Source organism: Falco rusticolus, chromosome 7, assembly GCF_015220075.1.
Source record: "Falco rusticolus isolate bFalRus1 chromosome 7, bFalRus1.pri, whole genome shotgun sequence".
In the NCBI taxonomy this organism is placed as follows: domain Eukaryota; kingdom Metazoa; phylum Chordata; class Aves; order Falconiformes; family Falconidae; genus Falco; species Falco rusticolus.
The window spans coordinates 52045217-52065992 of NC_051193.1; the positions used below are offsets into that span (position 1 = coordinate 52045217).

General features: G+C 46.1%; 1 protein-coding gene across 8 annotated transcripts in view; it reads right to left on the reverse strand.

Moving 5' to 3' along the window:
• Window positions 1–3029: 3029 nt before the first annotated feature.
• The window catches only part of SUSD6 (sushi domain containing 6), a 100515-nt gene continuing 82768 nt past the window's right edge, over window positions 3030–20776 (reverse strand). For all 8 annotated transcript variants that reach the window (XM_037395105.1, XM_037395097.1, XM_037395100.1 and 5 more), the window contains 4 exons: window positions 14594–14791; window positions 11650–11788; window positions 10007–10428; window positions 3030–8007 (listed from right to left, as the gene is read on the reverse strand). In XM_037395105.1, the coding sequence (XP_037251002.1) occupies window positions 7982–8007; window positions 10007–10428; window positions 11650–11788; window positions 14594–14791 (785 nt within the window). In that variant the 3' untranslated portion in view covers window positions 3030–7981. The remainder of the gene's footprint in view (window positions 8008–10006; window positions 10429–11649; window positions 11789–14593; window positions 14792–20776) is intronic.

A 20776-nucleotide genomic window follows, 5' to 3' on the forward strand; every position in this document is an offset into this window, starting at 1 on the left:
GAGGGCTCATTTGTTAGTTGTTAAGGAGGATTTCCCAGACCACCCACCTCAGGCTGGCTTCTCTCGAGCTTGGCTCTCACCGTCATTTCTCATTGCAGGCACAAACTGGAGGTGACAAATGATTTCCAATGTGTCTAATGGATAAGAGTTGCAGAACAACATGAAGGGCACATTCCTGGCTGCTAGAACTGCTGTAGCAGAAGACCACAGCCCAATAAAAACCAGTAATAATTTAAAAGCAATTCCTGGAGGCCACTGACTCCCACATGCCAACTGCCCGCTACAGGAGGGCGGGCACAGGCCACAGAGCTCCAGTTTCACACTGTAAGATCAGCTTGCTGAGTGGGAATAATTTAAGGAACAAATGGAAATGGGAAGAAGGTAGATGTCACCCCTTCTCTTTAATCCGCCTGTTCCTCCAGAGGATAAAGTCATATATGTGATTATACAAAATATATATATAACATCTTTAAGGACTTTGCTTTGAACAAGCTGGCCAAAAGGATCTCTTCTCTCCTTCCTTTTCCTATTAAACTACTGACAGATATCCTTAAAAAGAAAGGAATCCTCAACAGCACACTTGCCTCAAAGGGCAATGTTACCTTAGGTCTTCAAAGCAAAGCAAACGGCAATCGAAAAGTGCTGCACGTCTGTTCCTCTGCAGTTTCTGCCTGTGCCACCTCCTGGCGCAGCGCGACTCCCCGGACGAGGGAGGTGCAGAGCCTGCACCCAGCCTCACCTCTGCGCTCAGACCTGCACTGCCTACCCCCGGGTACTTGAAAGACCTCTCCAGTGTCTCCCATGCTGTCCTGCTACCCACTTTGGATTAGTATTTCACTAACAAATGCTATCTCCCCTCTAAAAATAACATCCTCTTCCTATATATACACTGTTCTCTTTATCTAGTTTCCAAGATTAATTAGTCATTTATTATACTCACCCCTTCTTTCTCTCTGAAATCCTCTCATGCTGTGCATCATCTTTTTCAACGTTTCTCCCCTTTCCCACTGTTAACAACTTGGCCAGTCTCCCCTGACTTACTGTTCCCAGGGGCCCCACCAACGGATGGAGGCACCGCAGCAGCTACCAGCTCTCGGTGCCGTAGTTGTCGATGCAGGTTCCAAGCACCGCAAGCAGGGGACTAAGAAAACCACGCAGCAGCTACTACAAACACTCCCCAAAATGCATCCTCTCTCCTTACATCAAATCCAGACCCAACCTTATTCCCTCCTGGAGGCCCCCGCCATGGCTTTCACCCAGCTCATGTTTCCTGACACATTCACCCCCTCTTGCTTTTATTGCTGGTCTTTTCCTTCCACACAGACGCAGTGAGTACGCTTCCTACCACTGCCACGGGAGCACCAAGTAACTACGGCGTCCTCCTCCCAGCCCATACCCTTCCTCTCCGTCGCTGACTGATCATCGCTGCTGGCTCCCAAGTAACTCGGACCACGCAGACTGTGACTTCTCTGGGAGAGCAGAGGAAGGGGCAGAGCACTTGTGGGGGTCTTTCCACACGAGTAAATTGCCACGCACGCACATGGTGCTACCAAAAGTAAAGGCAAATACCTTGCCCAGCCTCATGCAGCAAGTCTGCACACTAGATCAGACTTCTCCGGCAGGCTGGAGAGCATCTGCTACAGACAACTACCAGAAATGTCAGCCAAGACAGGACAACAGGTCCAGGTGGCACTCGAGTGATCACAGCCCTTCCAGAACAGCCCTTGAACCAACCTGGCCCAACTGCTCACGGAGTCACATGCAGGCACACCAAGGGTGGCCTTTGCTTCAGAGTGGAGGGTGTTTTTTGAAACAGATGATCCTTCTAAGGCCGTACCACATCTGTACTTCCTTCCCCAAGCCACTGCAGCATCCCTAGCTTTAGCTTCATCCTGATCTTCACGTGGAAGTCGCTGCATTACTGCAACATATTCAGTAACGAACTGCTAGATTTCCAGTCCACAAGGTCCAAGCAGTTACGAAAAATACACAAGAGGTTATAGTTTCACTTCAAAAGAATTTTTTTTTTAATTTAGAAATGCAGTTATATACATAGAACAATTAAATTAAACTTTGTACAAATATTAAAATACTATCTTCACACCCACTGCAATGTACAGGATACCAGAAAATATATATAAAATAAAGCAAAATAAAACTGAGTGACATCCTGCACAGCATCAATTATGGTTTTGTCTTTAAATCCCACATATATATGGAGTACCATTCTGCAAATAATTCCATAGTGGTGCAATTCAGATAAAAAGAACACACATACAGGAAAGAAGATTAATGTACAAAGGCAATCAAGCTCCCCTTGCATTTGCATCAGCAACTACCAGCAGCCTCTACCCACCGCATCATAGGACATCTGCTTCACAGACAGCTTCACTTTCTTTTCGAAGGAAGCAAATTTGAGAATCTGTACTATAACATTTTCCAGCACCACTCAGTTGCCTCTGTCCTTGCTCACTCGAGGACAGAAGCAAAAGCACAGCATATGGAAAGCATATGCTGAGCATCAGTAGAACCCATTCTGCTGGGTACGTATACCCACCTGTACGTCATCTGCAGAGGGTCGAGTTTGGAAGCAGTGCTGAATGCAGGGTCCTGAAGAGAAGCATGGGAAGTGGTGTGCTCTGCCCTGACGTGGAAGGGCAGGAGGAGAGGATGAAGGATTGGAAAAAGGCTTATTTCTTGTATAAAAATATGCCTTAGAACGAAGCCTGTTCTAGGAAACATCTGCACTTTTGAAGCATACCATAGAGAATAAATGCTTTCTAATGAAGTTCTTCTGCAAACAAATGTTTGCACAAAAACCAAGTTCAATCTGCAGTTTCCTGGTAAGGACTGAAGGGTGAGGATGGGGTGAGGATGTGCAAAATGGATGGGATTTATTGCATTTATATACAGAAAACAAAGTGAAATTGGTTTAATTAGTTATGTGGATAGAGTAATAAGGCATTTTTTTTCTCTTTTTAAACAACTGCTATCAGAACAGTAAAACCAGGTTTTGCAAATATGTTCCAAAAAGGTCAGCAAGGAAATCTGTCTCCAACCAGTTGTACGCTGATTTTTTTTTTTTTATATAGCGAGCCTGCTGGTGTCAGCTAAATCATCTAAACAAAGCACAAGCTTCCTTACAACCCAGTCATGAATGCATTAGCTCATTAGCCTGCAGCATACCTCTGTTTTCAGTCACTTCTCTTCTTTACCCCCCTTCCTTGTGTTCCCTTTTCTGTGCTGCAAATGACTTAACCATCCCAGATTACTTCCAGTGGCTGAGCCTGTTACTCTCTTAGCCCCACTCCTCAGCACTGACCCATCATCCACCTCCAGGAGCATCTTAGGATGTTTCCTCCCAAAACACGTGGAACAGATTTCTTCCTAACATGCCTGACTTCTCCATCTGCTGAAAGGCCACATAAAGGCTCCAGATGCGTTAAATGATTCACCACACCAGAGCTGAAAGAGGCCAAGGAGAAACCTCAGGGGAGATGTCCAAGAAGGTGAACAAGCAGCATGCTTGCTGAGTAAGCACTCTTCTACACAGCAAGTACCTTGGTGGTTAAGAAAAAGGATAAAAATCCATTAAGCTTTTCTCTTTCCCAAACTCAATCTCGGCAACTCCACAGGCTCTCATGCTGCAGCACATGTCTCCTCCCAACTTAATTTTTTACTTCTTCTGCAGTTAATGATGGGGAGATACAAGCTATTTAAAGCCAAAACACACAGAACCATCTCTCACCAATGCTGCCGACCCCCTTCAAGGTGGCAGGGGGCTCCGACACAATCCCAGCTGGCTCCTGGTTTGAGCTGAGCTGAGCTTCACGATGCAGACCCTGACAGGAGACTGTCCTGCTTCCCTGTGGGTTAACCGTCACCTTCACTTTCTGGTTCTCTCAGGCTGGTCCAGTTCTGCAATGCCGGGGCTGTAAACACTGCAGTACGTTGCATTTTATTTCTTTTTCTAAAAAATCCATGCAACTGAAAGGGAGCAAGTAGGTTTTTCTATTGCACATAATATTCTGAATTTCTGAAATGCCCTTTTTTTAACCTATCAGACTCCAAAAATAACAGAAACCTTTAAAATAAATGCTATTTTTATTTTTCCAATGTGATTAAACCATTTTAATGTTCTTGAATGTCACAGGATCCAGCATGTATGACAGAGCATGAGATGATTATGTCTGGAACTTCAAATAAGAAAAAAATGCCTCCCTTCAAATTCTTTTGCCAGACACAGGTGGGGGAAAAAAAGTTAAGGAAGCTGTGGCTCCATCAGAAAAAAAACACCAAAAGAAAAAAAAAAAAGTAATTTACTGTGTTACACCTTGCAAGGCTGAGCCCCTGTGCTCCCCATCCACCACACTGAGATGCAGGCTGCATCCACCTATGGCAACAGTCAAAGAGGACACATTCTTTGCTCAGAGGTAATGAACGCTCCTGAGATAGAGCGGAGCTCAGGGCTGAGGGATCTTTAAGCCTCAGCCCTTGCTCCCAGAAGTAAAGACGGGACTGTGCAATTTAGTTTTTCCTAAATATCTGTCCAAAATACTTCCAGATCCTTCAGCCTCAGCAGAATTACAACATGAATGAGCAAAAATCACTTGATAATGAGGCCTTGCTTCCCCTCCCCCATAAAAAAAAAAACAAACCCTGTCAAGCAGACATCTCTCAGGTTCCTCCCCAGCCATTCTACCTCATTTTATATGAAAATAAACTCTAAAGCTGAGGACACTGGCAAGGGGAATGTGATGCCCCCAAACTGTTTTCCATGTTCTGGTTTGCACAGGTCCTTGAGGCCTGTTCCTACAAGCACCGCTGCAGGAGACGGGCTCTTCTGCGAGTGCTGGAAGTATCAGCTGGGGCTACCAGCCAGCACAGCAGAGACTGGCCTGGGAGCTGCTGGTTTCCCTCAGTAAACCAACAGAAGCTGTCTGTTTATTCCTGACCACAAGATCCATGCTTGCATGTTTCCCTCCACCTCTGCATTTCCCCTCCTCCTTAGTAAAGCCATTTCCCGCAATTTTGTAAATGAAACAAAATTAAAGCACTCCCTCTTCTGTGCAGCTTGCTTCCTTCTCTTCCCAACCCAAATTGAATTTTCTCTCACAAACTGGCAGCTGCTTACTTTACAACAGCAGAAAGAGGAGGCAGGGCCACACAGTACATGCTTTCTGCTGGCAAAGCAGGCACTTGTCCAGGGCAAGGTCAGGCCTTTGGATCAGCTTCCAGCTTTGTTGCGGGATTCTCCCACCAACCTGGTGCTAACACTGAGTTAAAGCACTGTCCCTTGCAGGAAGACAACATGTACCCAACTTCTGCACCTTGGTTGCTGAGGGTCAGTCTGAATAGATGGGACCTTAAATGCACAAAGAGCGAGCAACTCCTCCTGCTCCAAGTGGTTAGGTAGCGAGGAAGAAGTCACGTATTCTTCCCTCCACGCTCCCTTACCACTACACTCGCTCGATCCCTCCATCTGACCTGATAACCCAGTGAACGAGACAATTCACTCAAGCTTAGATTGTTTCCAAGGTAGGAATTAAAAACTAAATACAAATGTTCCCATGCTTATTTTCTACAATCCCAATAGCCTATGTGTAAACAACATTTGCCCTCTACAGCACTTGAAGCTGGGACACCGCAGCCCACTGTAAAATGATGTGGGGTTTTCACCATCCAAGCCAAACTAAAAATACCCAAGCCACCCAAATGGGATTTATCAAATCCTTGCGTTAATGCAAGGTAACATGAGCAACAGGGAAGGAAGTTTAAAATACTGTATCTTTAAATTAATAACATCCCTCTAGAACAAGGATAGGGAAAATAGGATTCTTCCATCCACAGGCACGTGCTGCCCCAGGTGTTCGGGGATTAAACAGATAATCAGGAACACGAGCAGTTGGGACATGGCTGGATACTATGGCTAATCCCCATTTCCAGGAACTGGAGCTAAGCCACAGGAATTTTATACGTAATGGTGTTGTGTCACTTTTATCAAGTGCAATGATGGTATGTTTGTTCCTGGAGCAACAAGGATGAGGATGGTGAGGATCATAAACCAAAAGCAAAGCAGCAAAGACAGCATCCTTATTTACCTGTACATTACCACGTGATGTGTAAGGCCATGACATTTTGCTCCTTCAACTCAAATAAAAATTTAGCAGCTTCTCACAGGGCAAACACTTCCCTTGTTACTTCAAGACAGTTACGACAAGGTACATTGCATCTAAGAAGCCAACTCTTCTTGCTGAAACCAATCCCATGGAACAGTGTCCAGACCTCCCCAATGAAGAAACGTTACAGCCACCACAACGCTTTTGTGATCGGATCACCTACCCCAGACAAATGTGGCTTTCTGCAAAAACGGAGTCCTGTTAACAGCAACCAGGATATTCTGGTCTGTTGTTAATAACCGGGGGGGCAGAGGTATACATATTTTTTTTAATTTTATTTTCACTGCTACCAGAACTTGAAACAATCTTCAAAACTTAGGCTCAAGAATAAGCTATTGTGTTCTCTGGCACTGTTGTCAACGTAGTCAACCTTCTCTCACAGCAAGAGGCAACTGCGCTGTATTTAGTAGAGGCTTCATAAACGCTGCTTACCCCAGCCACAAGGAAGAAGCCCTTCTCTGTGAGCCCACTGAAGCCCATTAGGACAAACCAGCAGACTCTTGCTGTATGGAGCTAGGAAGACACACGAGCCTTCAAGATGGTAGTTACCCAGGACACAAGTACCAAGGTACCTAGTGTGGCTGCAAAAGTAATTCAGGATTGCACCAATGGCACTAGGCATTCACTACCTACAGGCATTTTTTCTCTTGACTTTTTCAAACATGTGAACCACCTCCAGATTACATCTCAGAAGGGTTACCTCTGCCTGAAGATCTGACTAAAGGAACCTAAGCTTTAGCACAGAACCACCTTAACCAAAAAAGTTTGGAGGCACACAGCTTATCCAAAGAGCAGGGCCACAGATTTGGTTCCAGTCCCGACGCCCTCAATGAACGGTGCTAACTCATAGTTAACACAGGGCTGGTTACCTGAAAGCCACATCCCTCGTGCTTTCTGGACCGTGCTAACCACTGGCCATTCTCTAAGACCCTTCTACAATCTAACACCAGGAGCTGCTGTGGCACCACGCCAAAGCTGAAAGGGTTGTGTTACTGGCACTACAGTCCCAGTCCCAGCTTCTAGAAACACAGCGTAATCAAGTGGGCTGCACAGATAAAGAAGGAAGGAGACTAAAGTGTTTTTCAGGAACGGACCTCCGCAGAGATGTTTTTTGAGAGGGGGGCAGAGAGCATTCCTACACATTGGACTCGTCAGCCTTCAGCGCTCTAGCAATTCTCAATGAACTGCTCCTGCACAGCTAAGTTGTCACACAGCCCATCTCATTTCAGGCGCTTCTAGACATCACAAGCTGCTCCTTAACTGGGATCCCTCACAAGCCCAGCTTCAGCCCCAGCGAGGCATTTTGTCCTGCCCTATCACAAAAAGGATGCAGGAAGAAGAGCCTATATAACATATATACGCATATATAAATTGTGTCTGCACCCAGTGAGCAAGCGGTTTCAGCCCCTGCTCTCCAGGCAGCTGAAGGGCTGGAGAGGCTGATAAGCTGCAACAAGCGGCGTGAGGAGGAGAAAGGCACAAGAAAAGAGCAGCTCTTCAGAGACTGCTGTCAAACATCTGGCTGGGGAAGAGGAGAGGAGAGCTCAAATCCACTCTGTTCCTTGAGCCCCTGATGCTGATGGAATGGGGAAGCCAGCGCTGCACCAACTCCACTGGTGCATCCAGGAGGCAACCTGGCGACATCCTTTGGATCTTCAGCTGAGGGCATCTCTGCTTGGAGGTATCCAGGGCACAGCTTGCGAGGACGGGGAAGGCTGCACAGAGTGCTTCTGTCCCGAAGGCAGGGGGAAGGGAGGAGGAAGAAATCCAAGAGGGAGAAGGCTAGACAAACACAGCAAGCCTCATGCTTCCTTCAATAAGGGAATATCTGAATGGTGGGGAGAGGAAAAAAAAAAAAAAAGTAGTCAAAACTTCTGCAGTTCAATGCACACCAGAAAAACTACTGTTTAAAGCAAGGCAGGTTCCCACTTCCATAACATAATAATGCAGTGGTCTTCCTGTCACACCACCACAGCAGAAGGGACCTCTGGAGGACTCTACTCCAACCTGCTCCTATGAGCAGGACTACTACTAGCTCCAGCCTTGAAATCTCCCAAGGACAGAGACTCCCATCACCTCTCTTGGGTGCCTGCCTGGTCCTGCACTACCCTCCTAGTGCAAAATATTTTTCTAACAGCAAATGTGAATCTGTCAAGTTACAGCTTGTAGCCATTGCCCCATGTCGTACCACCTGGCTGAGAAGAGTTTGGCTCCACAGCCTTTTCAACTCCCTGTAAGGTAACTGTAGTCAGTTGTTGGCTTGGCCCTTAGCTGCTCCTTCACCAGATTATAAAGCAGCCCAGCTCCTTCAGTCAGACCCCACAAGCCCCTGGCTGTCTTGGCAGCCCTCCAACAGAGCCTGTCTAGTTTCTCCACATCTCTCGAACTGGGAGAACCCACAAGAAGATACAGTATTCCCAGTAAAGCCTCATCAATGTTCTTTAGGGGAAGGTAATGACTTCCTTTAAGAATGACAGTTTCCCTCTTTCCCATGATCTCATCAATCTTTTAGTTCCTTAAAATACCCAAGATGTTTCTTATTGTGACAGGGATGGTTGGAAATACAAGAATCACACTTGCCCTTACCTACCTTGAAGAAATTCAATCTCCTTCAGTAGCTGCACCTTCCTCATCTTTGAGCCATAAGCACAAGCTTTGTGGCCTCCTGCTGCAAGGGGCAATATCTGCTACTGTATAACAAGCCCTAGAGGCGAGACGTGTTTCCAGGCGGTGATAAAAATGACACAGTGTAGAGGCAACATCCTCCAGCTTCTACACTGCAGACATTTTTTTGTTAAGCTTCACTTCTGGATTTCTGCTGTTTATGCACTTGAGGTTTAATGCTCATCTAAGGACGCGTTGCCATTTCTAACCTTAAGCAGAAATCCCTTTTAACTGTTCTTACTGCCAGGGTTCCGGGTGGCATTACTATGGCTGCAGGCCTTGACACTACGGAAAGAAGTTCTGCCCTCAGCTATCTACAAGCCAACGACGCTTCCTGCCTGAGGCACAGCAGTTTCTGAAGAAGTAACCTTAAGCTGCAGCTTCACAGCAGCTCTGGCATTGAAAAGCCACTCCCTCAGGGCAGAACAGAAGCGCAGAAGGCAAGATGCACTGACTGTTTAACAGACTTGTCCCTCTGTCCTGTACAGTAAGTTCAAGCACATCCCTTTTAAGTCTTCTCGCATGCCAAGGCTGCAGCACTGTACGCACTGTGGCAGTAAGCCGCTTACTAAAACAGTCTAAAAATGAAGCCACCCAAACATCACAAAGGGTTTGTATTCCAAACATAGCCTCCCACTCTAACCAGCTCATTTTCCATAAACACAGCTATTTTACCACATTTACACTACAATGCTGGAGGCTGGCATTTCTCTGCAAATCCTTTGCTAAACACAAGAGCGAGTAGCAGAACCCCAACAGTCTTTCCAGACTGCCCTAGGCTTCCAGTCTGAGCACGCCGCATACTTCAGAAGGTATTAAATACTGCTTGCATATCTAAGTTCTGAAACATCCCATGCAGAGTGGGACGCCTCTCTTCACAAGTTCCTCTAGTGCAGGGGTCCTCAAACTATGGCCCACGGGCCAGATACGGCCCCCCAGGGTCCTCAATCCGGCCCCCGGTATTTACAGAACCCCCCGCCGGGGGTTGGGGGGGAACCAAGCAGCCGCAGATGGCTGCCTGCCCCCTGCTTAAAAAGTTCGAGGACCCCTGCTCTAGTGCCCGACATCACCTAGGATGAAAATGGCAAGGAATGCCCTTGGGTAACTGCAGAACCTGCTCTTGTAAGGGTTTCGGTTCAGCGCTCCTTGCCCAAGTCACGTACCATCTGTGTACTCCTCGGAGGAAGTGAGTGATAAAAGGCTCTGTATGTCACTGCTTTCTGAATCCTGGACCTCTTTGTGTACAGGTCTACTGCTAGCCATGCCAGCTACCCAGGAGGAGGTGGCAGCCTGATGCACAAGAACAGTTTCAGAGCGTTGAGAGCCACTGGCTTCACACAGTCCAGAATGTCCAGGGGCCTCATCTTCTCTTGCAAGGCTATTATGAGCCCCTTGGTCCTGCTGCTGCACCTCTCTGGCTCCATTCTGCCCAGCTCCCTCCGAGAGCACAATCTGCACTCGGGAATCCGAGGGTGGAATGCAGTTCCCTGTGCTGCCATACACCGCTTCTTCATAGGATGGCAAGGCCACTTGGACACCATCCACCATGATAGAGACCTGATCTCCAGACACACCTTGGTCTCGCCTCAAAAAAAAAAAAAAAAGAAAAAAGAAAGAAAGAAGTTAGGAAACAAAGTTAAGCATTTGCATTTTTTTATATTATTACTGAGAACTCCAATAACTACCCACAGCAGAATTCTAATGCTCACCACTGACTTATTTAGGGAAGAACAGACAAACATAAATGGTGGTTTAACAAGGTCAAGCAAGCATAGCCTGGCAGCCCTACTGTGAATTGCCATAAACATGAGCAGGGGCTGTAATTCACAGTGCCCAACGGATTTAGCAGCAAGAGCTGAAAAGGTTACAGTGCTTCCCACCTCACCTGCCTCCATAGCTAAATCTGACAAAGATCATGACTCGGAGCCCTCTGCTGTCAGCAGATAAAAAAGCTTTGACCACCACTGATTTCAGTTTGTTATGCTGCTATATTCTGCAACACCCAGCGCTGCCTGTTCTGCCACCTTTGCAGTTGGTAGGATAACCTCTGGCAGGGTGGGGCAGATGGCTCTTAAATTGGTACAGTGTCAATCACCCAGGCTCATCAGTCCGAGTCCTGAGATTGAATTTTTCTTTTCCAGTGGTTTGGACTTGTTCAGAAAGAGGCAGACTCCAGGACTCCACCTCTCAATCTTGCTGCTGCTTAACAGCCACATCTCTGCTCTTATTTAAGGAGTACTAGCAGCTGGTTTGGAAACGAGTCCACAGTGACTTTGTTGACTTAGCCGGCAGCAGTGTTATGGCTGGGTCCCTCCTCTCATCCACAAACTCAGGCCACAAGGGTTCTCCTCCCACAGCAAGGAAGGATGGCGCATTTGCATGCTGACCTCGTCGACAGTACGGCCTGAATTCATGTCCATAGGATCTCATGGACTGGGGGAGATGCATATACATACCCAGACACATACTTTGTTAGCTATCCCAGGCTAGAAGAGGCAGGAGACTGATCTATAGCCAGACTAGTAGAAATTGTAACTTTTCACATTTAAAGCCAAGGAAAGGAGCAAGGAAACTGCTCATCAGATGGCAGGTTAGAAATGGGGACTGCAGCTGGGTATCGCAGACCACCATTTCAGACTACTGCTGGACCATGGGGCAGAGGTGCTACCAAGGTGATTAAAACAGGAGTAGAGAAGCAAGGAGGTAATTTGCTCCAAAATGAAAGCCTAAACCAAGTACCTTAATGGGTTTCTGCTGCAAATAAACAGGATGCCTCTGAGCCCCTCCAAACCCCAGCTATACTCACCTGCTATGATGGAATGACTTCAGCTTTGGCTGCAGCAAAACAAACAGCACAACTAAGAGCAGAATCAGGGCGACGGAGCTCGCTGTGGAGGCTACTATGGACAGCGTGGGTACTCCAATTGTTGGAGGAGAGTCCTTTTCTACAAAACCAAGAGGAAGACAAGGTGAAATGATCCACTCCCTTAAATCGCTGTCATAGGGAAGAAAAAAAAAACATCCACAGTGCCACCTCTCAGGAGTTACACTTGGGTGCACATGTGAGGAGCCCAAGTTTCCCAAGGTACACTAGCTCTCTCTTACAGAGGACAGTTCAGAGCTCAGGCTGACACCTCTCTATCAGCTGTAAAAGGAACCTAAAATAAAACATGCACATACAAGGGTCCTTTGGAAAAACACAAGGCAAACAGAGCAGCAGTACAAGCAGGTCATGGGAACTGATAGATGGTAGTAAGGGTCATGTTATATAGAGACTTGGCTGAAGAAAAGCAAAAAATGTCCTGATCGCACCAGCAAGGCCAATAACCGTCTAGCACAATAAGCAGGACATTTTAGGCCCAACAATAGGAAAATCTCCTAATAATGGGTTTTCTTGGTTAATGGAACAGCCTCCCAAAGGAAGGGACGGAAATCACCTGGCTGGGTATATTTAAGATGCAGCAAGCATTCAGTTTCTCCCTCACACAAACATATGCCAGGGAACAGAGAAGGAAGGCAGATGTTACTTCAGGATACTGAGTTTTCAGTGTTGGGTACATGAGCCCTATTCACACTACTCCTTCCTACCCTTCCTCAGCTGTGCCATGTGACTGTACAGGAACCAATTTGGCTTTTAAAGGTCCCTTGCAAGACAGGAATAAATTGGGAGTGCAGACAGAATGACTTGGAGCTGGTAGTGCTGAACACTGTATATCATGCCTAGACTGCTACACTAGTCATTGTCTGTATGTGTGTTGCCTCTGTCCCTAATTTATGTCTTTGGTAGCGATCTGAAAAACCTCACCTACCTGTCGGCAAATACTATCCTGCATTTCACATTCAGGACATTGCCACGTATGCAATTCCTCAATTTGTTTTTGCTACATTCAACACATTCTTCAGGAGCACAGGTATCAAACTGCAGGGGGATGCAGGACACGTGCAGGTAGCAAGGCAAGGGAAGATGAGCATGAAAACAGAAGAAAAAAAGCTGGAGAACCACTATTTTTAAACCTACAGCCTGAAATCTAGCATGATTGAAAACAAGCATGTATGCTGGAAAGCTCTTCTGCATTTCCTGTATCTTCTCTTTGGGTCAAACCTATTGGTTTAATTGTTTTGAACTTGTTCTGAAAATTTTCAGAAGTAGCTTGACCTCTCCCCAGGGAAAAAAACAACCCCTGGTACATTTTTCCCTATGGCAAATAGGGTTGAGTAAGGACTTCCACTTTTAACATTACTCAGGGCACTTTGAATACGGTGACAGGGCAGAGGGTAGACAAATAGGGGTGCTCCACTGTCAGCATCAGTACACAATGCTGTAAAACTGTTCACTACCGAGGGTACACTTCAGCACATTCATCACCTCTATCCAACAAGATGCTTGCTAACTCATACAATAAACTGCCAAAAGGCTATGGGGCTGACAGGCTCAGAGCTACACAAAACATGTGGTAACTGTTAGAGATTTCATTTACTCTACATGGAGTAGGTGCATTCTTACCCATTACCAATCATTTTATGATTTACTGCTTTTCTCCCTACAGTCTCCCACCACCTCCTCCTCCTTTTAGCCCTGTGAAAGAGACCCACTAATTAAACCTCAACTGTCTCTGACCCTGACCAGTTGTGTCAAAGCCTGTGCTGTGAAAGCAATAGCTTTTTCACCGGGTCAGACTTTTGAGGCCCCATGTTTGAAAAGGCCACTGATCCTTCAGGATGCTAAAGAAATCAGGGATTTCTGCTCACCACAACACAATCAGCTCTGATGTAGACCAAGCACCACATGCAGGAATGCCACCCAGGGAACACTAGCTGCAACAGCACAGCTTTGCTCTCCAGCCTGGGTGCAGCAAGGGAAAAGGGGACCACTGTGGAAAGGAAGCTTATGCTGAATTTGAAAAGCCTCTTCAGGATGTAGTTGCTGGCAGGTAAACTCCCAGTTCCCTTCCTTATATATCATAGGAAGAGGCTACTGGAGTGCCTGTGACAAAGACACACTAAGTGTCTTTGGAACAGGACAGAATATTCTAGAGACCACAGGTATGCAGTGAGCTCTGTAAGAGCTTGAAGAAGGTGTCTTTCTGTTTCCTTCTGATTAAGCTTACACTTTTTGCTTCATGGATTATGAGACTTAATTCCAGAATTTACATCTTGCTGACTCAGGATGACTGAGCAGTAAGACTCTATCAACAAGTCAAACTTGAAGAGGGGAGGGAGTTCTCCCTTTATCCAGTTTGCACACTCAAAACCAGAAAAGCTGTAGACAAACTAAGAGCTGTACGATGAACATTTTCCTGCAAACCTTTTTATCTTCCTGCTTTGATGGAGGAAGATTGGCTCTACACACACACAGATGGGTACACCACTGAGGGAGGTGTACTGTCAAACCTATCAGAAGCAAAACCAGACAACGTGGAAAATGCTTCAGTTCAGGCTTCCCCCATTTCTGGGACGAGAGCTGTCAAAGTTAGAGGCTCCACATAAGTAACAAGTTGCCCCCTTTACACTCCTCTTTATAGGTTGCCTCCTTGCATTAGGGACTCTAAGCTTGCATCTGATGGGCTGTTACAGAGGTGATGTTTTTAATAAGAGCAGTGATTGTGAGCCACATTTATAAAATCACTGGAGCAATGAGAGGCAGCTGTATGGACTTCCTCTGTGTCACACAGACTCAGTGTTTAGGGTTAATCTGAAAAGCCAATGCAAGGGCAGTTTCGACTATCCCAGTGAAGTCAGGGAGCACTCACCTGGGCTGAGCCTGCAGCTGACTTCCATGGCTGGGTTCCACTCTCCATTCTTGCAGGTCAAGTACTTATAATCTCCTTTCAGCATGTAGCCTTCAACGCACAGATACTCTATGACACTGCCTGAAGACAGAGGGTTGTTGCAGGGGCTAGGGTGGCATTTATAGCCTCCATTCTCAGGCTGTGGTGGCTGGGGACAATCTGGAAAAAAAAGAAGGCATCATAGAGGATATCTCAAAGGAAGACATCTATTGCACAATACATACGGCACATAGGCAGACTTCCACCTACGAACACCCACTAAATTAAGAAACCACTAAAACAGAGAAGAAAGACCTGTTACACAACAGCAGAGAACACTGCTCAGTTTCACCTCTGATATGTCTTCCGTGATTGTTAAATACTGCTCGTTATCCCAGTAGTACAATCCAGTTGGCAGGCATCAAACTGGTGATATTTTTGAACAGTGACACAAGAGATTCCACATGAGAGAAGCCCAGGAAATCCTTGGTGCTATCTTTTCCCCACAGCTGTTTTGCTAGAGACTGGGGGAACCTAACAATCACGCTTTCCTATTAATCTGATATGGAAAAAGTGTAAGACCTCCTACCGAAACAAATGAAGAATGCAAACACCCACTGTACTATGGGTACAAATGTCAAGGTACAGAGCTGCCCCATAGGGCATCCTGGAAGCCTGTAACAGCATGCTGATTTTAGCTATTTACATAGATCCACCAACAGTACAGGGAATAGAGCTTTGCTGCAGTAAGACCAAATATTCTAGCTTATTTTTAAAAAGGAATTAGTTACATCACTGAGACATTTCTAAAAATGCCTGTGTTCACGTATGTGAAGTCTGGAGTGCTGAAGGCACTTTACGTTCCTCCTTGTATCTCTCCTATCCCGACTAATGGGTATAGACACAGCACATGCCAGAAATTTTCTTCTAAAATTTTAAAGAGCCATTCAAATAAAACCAACAAACCACAAATGAGGAAATTGTACTGGAAACAGGGTGTTTGTATTGCTTAAGATTTCCTCTCCTCCGGCAGGTCACCATGACCCTGCAGAACAGCCCGAACACACCCTGCTGACATCACATATCTGCCTGGCTGAAAAAGCGAGAAATCCAGATTCTTCCTTTTAAATCCACATCAGCTTCCAAAACTTCACAAAAGAAAATACACCAAAGATCCCTCTTGAGCTATTTTGGGGCATGGAAAACCAGTCAACCCACGCACCGTATTCCACCACAGCATGGTGATCCAGGCCTGCCCACCTTAAGCCTCGGAGCACGCATCCCCACATTCTGCCTCTAAGTGTCCCACTTACTGTGGGACAAACGGCCAGAAACAGCTGGCAAAGTTCAAGCAGCTGAATTCTGGGCAAGATTTAAGCAGCAATAGCAAACTTCAGAGATTCATTCCACTGTGGAAAAATTTGCTACATTGCTTCAGTGCAAGAGACCCTTGAACCTAATCACGTGTGTGAATGCTTCATAGGTAGTGCCTTGTAAATGCCAGAAAACCCTGAGATGAAGTGCTGAGCGAAGCCAAAAACCCTCTGGTATGAGTTCTGCCAGCTTTATAACTGGAATTCAATTTACTTCTTGAGAGAAAAGGTTAACAGGGGTCTAAGCAGCAGCTTTTCAAGACGACTTTGTTCTTGAGGAGGCTTACTCTTAAATAAGCTTCAGAGAAGCCACTGTCCTGTGCTTCATGACTATTAACTGTTGCCTCTTCTGTGTTTATTTTTCCTTTCTGCAATAATTTCCCATTTTGTAACCGATGTTTTAACCCTTTACCTTATGAGGTTAAAACTTACTTTCACTTTAAGCCTGTCCAGCACTTAGGCTCAGCCGGGATTAGCTGAAGCAACAGATTCATGGCACATTTCATGTTCAGGCACAGAGACAAATGCTCTGTTTCATCTGCAGCCCAGGAGAGGGGTTTCTTGTTAAACTGCGAGAATCCATTTGAGCACCAGAAATATCATCAGCAATTTAACACATACCTCTCTGGGCAATGGTTGAGAGCTGTGAAGAAAAGCTACTGTCGCCACAGCAGCTGCTGAAACTTGGGAGCAGAGAGAACAACTTCCCTGCACCTTTTTATGCCAGAGAAGGTACCTGGAACTGCTTGGGAGCCAAGCACAGCATCTTTCTGCTAGCTGATTGCAGCAAACTGAGCTCATTCCCTCTGTCCCTCCTCCTGAGCCATACCCACACACGGCCATTGTGCTAGGAGTTGTTTTGGACTAAGCAGCAGCTCACTGTTTGGCTCCCCTCCTATCATAAAGTGCCACCTACACTGATGAGGTTTCCAAGTTATGTACGAAACTCAGCCAGCCAACAAGAAATGAACACTCATTTACCTTGCAGCAGTGCTCTCAAAGGCTTGGAAATACCAGTGCATCAGTCATCTACAGAACCCTGACTTGGCCAACTCTGCACAAGAACTTCAGAAGGAGGTACACAGCTATGCAACTGCAGATTGGTTTCCTCCTCACCTCCACGGGCCACTTGGCACACAAAAGGAGAGAAGTAGCTGGTAAGCACGTTCAGTCAGTTGTCCCTGACTTGCCTTCCTCACACAGGAAAGAGATTGCAGAGTTAGTCACCTTCCCATTCCCACCACCACCTCCTTCACTCATTTGTCATCACAGCATCCAAGAGTATTACAAGTATTTTAAAATGTCATCTTCACTGTGATGGAAAAACACTGTTTATGTGCTAGGGAAATAGATAAGACAAGAAAGGATCTGGATCAGGCAGCCTGAACATCAACACCCTCCACTCTTAATCTGACTGAGCATCTCTGGGCAAACCCAGCTCCCCTGGAAGACCACCTGAACTGTCCTTTGCAAGGCAGACTCAGGGGAACAGCGCACCTCAGCACCTGTAGGTTTGGAGAGGGCTACTGGACAGTGCTGATGGCTTTAAAGATTGCTGGAGATGGCCCCAGTGAGGGTTGGATGAGTAAGATGATGGACTGATAGTAAGATAATGGTGCCTGAAAAACCAAGACAGTCAAACACCTCTGCTCTCTGCTGGACCAGCTCCCTTTCCCTGGCATCTCAGAGAGCTCACCAGCTCTGCAAACCAGGGCCCAGCCCAGCGTTAACACAGGCACCCAGAAAGCTTGGGACAGACAACGCAGCTTTCCACTGCAGCAACCTGCCCCTGAGTTTTCAGTACCCTCAGCTTTCACAGGCTCTGTAACAGGTTTATTCACTTGCCTCCATATGTGTGCTCCAAACAGGGAGCAACAGAAGAAAAGGTAGAGTCTGATTCTGCACAACTCTATCCCACCAAACCACAGCAAAGCTTACACCCCGAGTTTGCAGCACTGGCACATCCATGGCTATACAGAACCAGGCAGAGTGGCCCATCCACCACTTCGGACAGAATAAACCACGGACACACCAGGGGTGAGACAAGCTGGGTGCTCACTGCTGCCACAACCCATGTCCAGAGCGGCTGCTCCTGGCTACGCTTTGTAGCCAGAAGGTGCAGATGGATGGGAACAGCTGCCTGCATGAACCATTGTTGGCTCTCCAGAGCATGGCTATGTTGTGATGGTTCGATACTGGTCTGGGAGCCGCCTGACCCAGCTCTCCTTCCAGCCTCATGCCTCCCAAGCAGGCTGCTTGTGTTTAACCCTCAGCAGCGTTTGCATGCTGCTGTGTGGCCCCCGCTGGAGTGTTGCCGTTTGGACATTACTTTGGCACAGTGATGCTTCTTGCAGCACATGAACTAAACCACGGAGGAGAGTTTTCCAATATTTTAGCACCAATTAAAGCTGGGCAGACTTCAAGTGACACAGCAAAACCATGACCCCAGATTTACTCCTTCCAAGGTTCAAAGGTATGTGGGACATCGTGGATACACTGCAGCTTCCCAAAAGGTTACAAAAATTCCTTTAAAATTGTGGGACACTAAGTACTCATATTTTAACAAATTGACACCCTTCCCAATAGCATCAGTCTAGACTCACAATGGCACTGGGTTATATCAGAAATACAAAGAAACGTGCAGGAATTTAATCAACTCTCTCCCTGCAACACATGTTCTTGGAAGTATCCCAGGGTTTACAAGACATCTTAAAACAAATGCTCACACCAGGAAGGGAAGAAAGAGAACACCAAGTTACAGAAGTTATCAACTTCCTAGGGGGTTACCAACATCCTAGACTTGCAAAGCTATTCCCAGCATCTTGATTCATCAGGCTTTGAGGATGCCCACAAACAGTAGTTTTGAACATTGCAGCACTGTGTACAAAAGGAGCAGAGCTTTACTCCCAAAGGCCCCGTTTCTAAGAGGTACTGAAGTTTATGACATCTCCCAAGAGAGCTGGTTCTCCGCCAGCATACACTGCTGGAAAACAGGAAAGAGATAACTGATGAGAAGTCCAAACATTTTGAACATCACTGAAGTCCGTTCAGAGGTAAAGCAACATTCATTTCCAAACTGACAGGCAGAAAGAGTGATGCACTGGAGTTTCTGCAAATGCCATTCCAAAATACTAGGTATTTAGTATATAGATTTTTTTTATACACAAATGAAAAATTACTAAGCCAGTATGCACCTCCACCCAGTTTCCCATCAAATCACTTGTAAGCATCGTATTTTTCTGTGTCTAGGTCACATGAGAAAATACTGTCCTCCTTCAAGGAGCGTTAACTACTCTTATTTTCTCTGAATAGCTGTTACCAACTTGATGATAAGTACCACAACACTAAGGAACCTCTTTTTTGTTGCAAACACAGTGTCATCGTGTACCTTTACCAGCTCCCTTTCCCATGGCTCTGCTAGTAGTAGCAATCTCCACTCACTTTCTCTCCTACCAAATTCACAAGACAGCTGTGAGGGGTTGGAACATGGCTTCTTTTAGGGACAGCAAGATGTGTCAGTTGGCCACGTTAATTAGCCTAATCACCAAAGGACGAAATGGATCTTCCATGTCCTGGCTGAGCTAAAGCCAAGTTGTGGTCCTGAGCTCCAAAGCTACAAATATACAAACAAAGCATTTCTAACAATGAAAAAACAACACAAAATGAAGCCATGGTCACAGGTAACACCACAGATGGAAGTACGTGGTATTTTGTGTGCTAACAAAAAAGTGAGGGGTTTTAGATACTCAGAACATAAACCACAGGGGCACAGTTAAGCCTTGATCTCCCAGGAGTGAAATCCACAAATAAGTAGCAGATCCCACCTCCCAAGCAGGATGAGCCTGTAGTGGCAAGGATCAAGTAGCATACACTCCACTTACACATAGAATGTAAGATTAAAACACACTTCAATCTGACTGGATAATGGCCACAGAATTATAAAAGCCCCTCAGCACTGACCTTCTTTGCACAAGCACACCACCGCACTAGAAGTGGTCAAAAGGCACCTCTACAGTCTTGTTTGCTTGGCACTGCATAGGGTTTTTTTCAGCTAGTAAGGCTCCTGGATCCTAGCAGGGGTCTTAGACCCCTTTTTTCTGCACCAAGCACCTGAACTGTATTTCTGTCACTCACCTCTTTTGCTGGGCAGCCTGGCCATACAGAGATGAAAACACACAGAGATGAAAACGAAATCCTGCTTAACTAAATGTATTCTTACAAGGAAAAAAACCCAACCTTAACACAAAAAACTACTAATCATCATCTGCTAGAGTTCGTAACTGCAGGATTGTAACTGAGGGAGAACAAGCCGTTGCATTGCTCACCTTACATGGGTGGGCAGATGCGTGTAACATTGCTTAACAAAGGGTTGTTTTGCACTGAACATCCAATAACATTTCTTTCACTTCTGTACAGCAAAGGCACAAAGGTCACTGATGCTAGGATGGGAACAGTTTTGACAAATTAAAGTTGCTGTTTATGTGAGTTAGGCCCAAATCCCAAAAGTTCAAGAGGAAGCTGGACTGAGTGAGGTAAATTCCCCGCTGACTACACAAGTGCTCTAGTACGTTTGACCGTCTCAGAGCAGTGTTAGAGGAAGCTTTCACGTCAGTATTGAAGCATTTTGGAAGCAATCTTGGTAGACAACGCCTGCTCCACTGGATCCCCTGAATGCATGCCCTGTTGAGATACATTAATGCCTCCCAGCCTTTCAGACATACCACAGCTTTTGCGAGATGTGAAGACTGGAAATGGAAGATCCTAAGCTCAATACTTCTCTTTCCTCATCTAC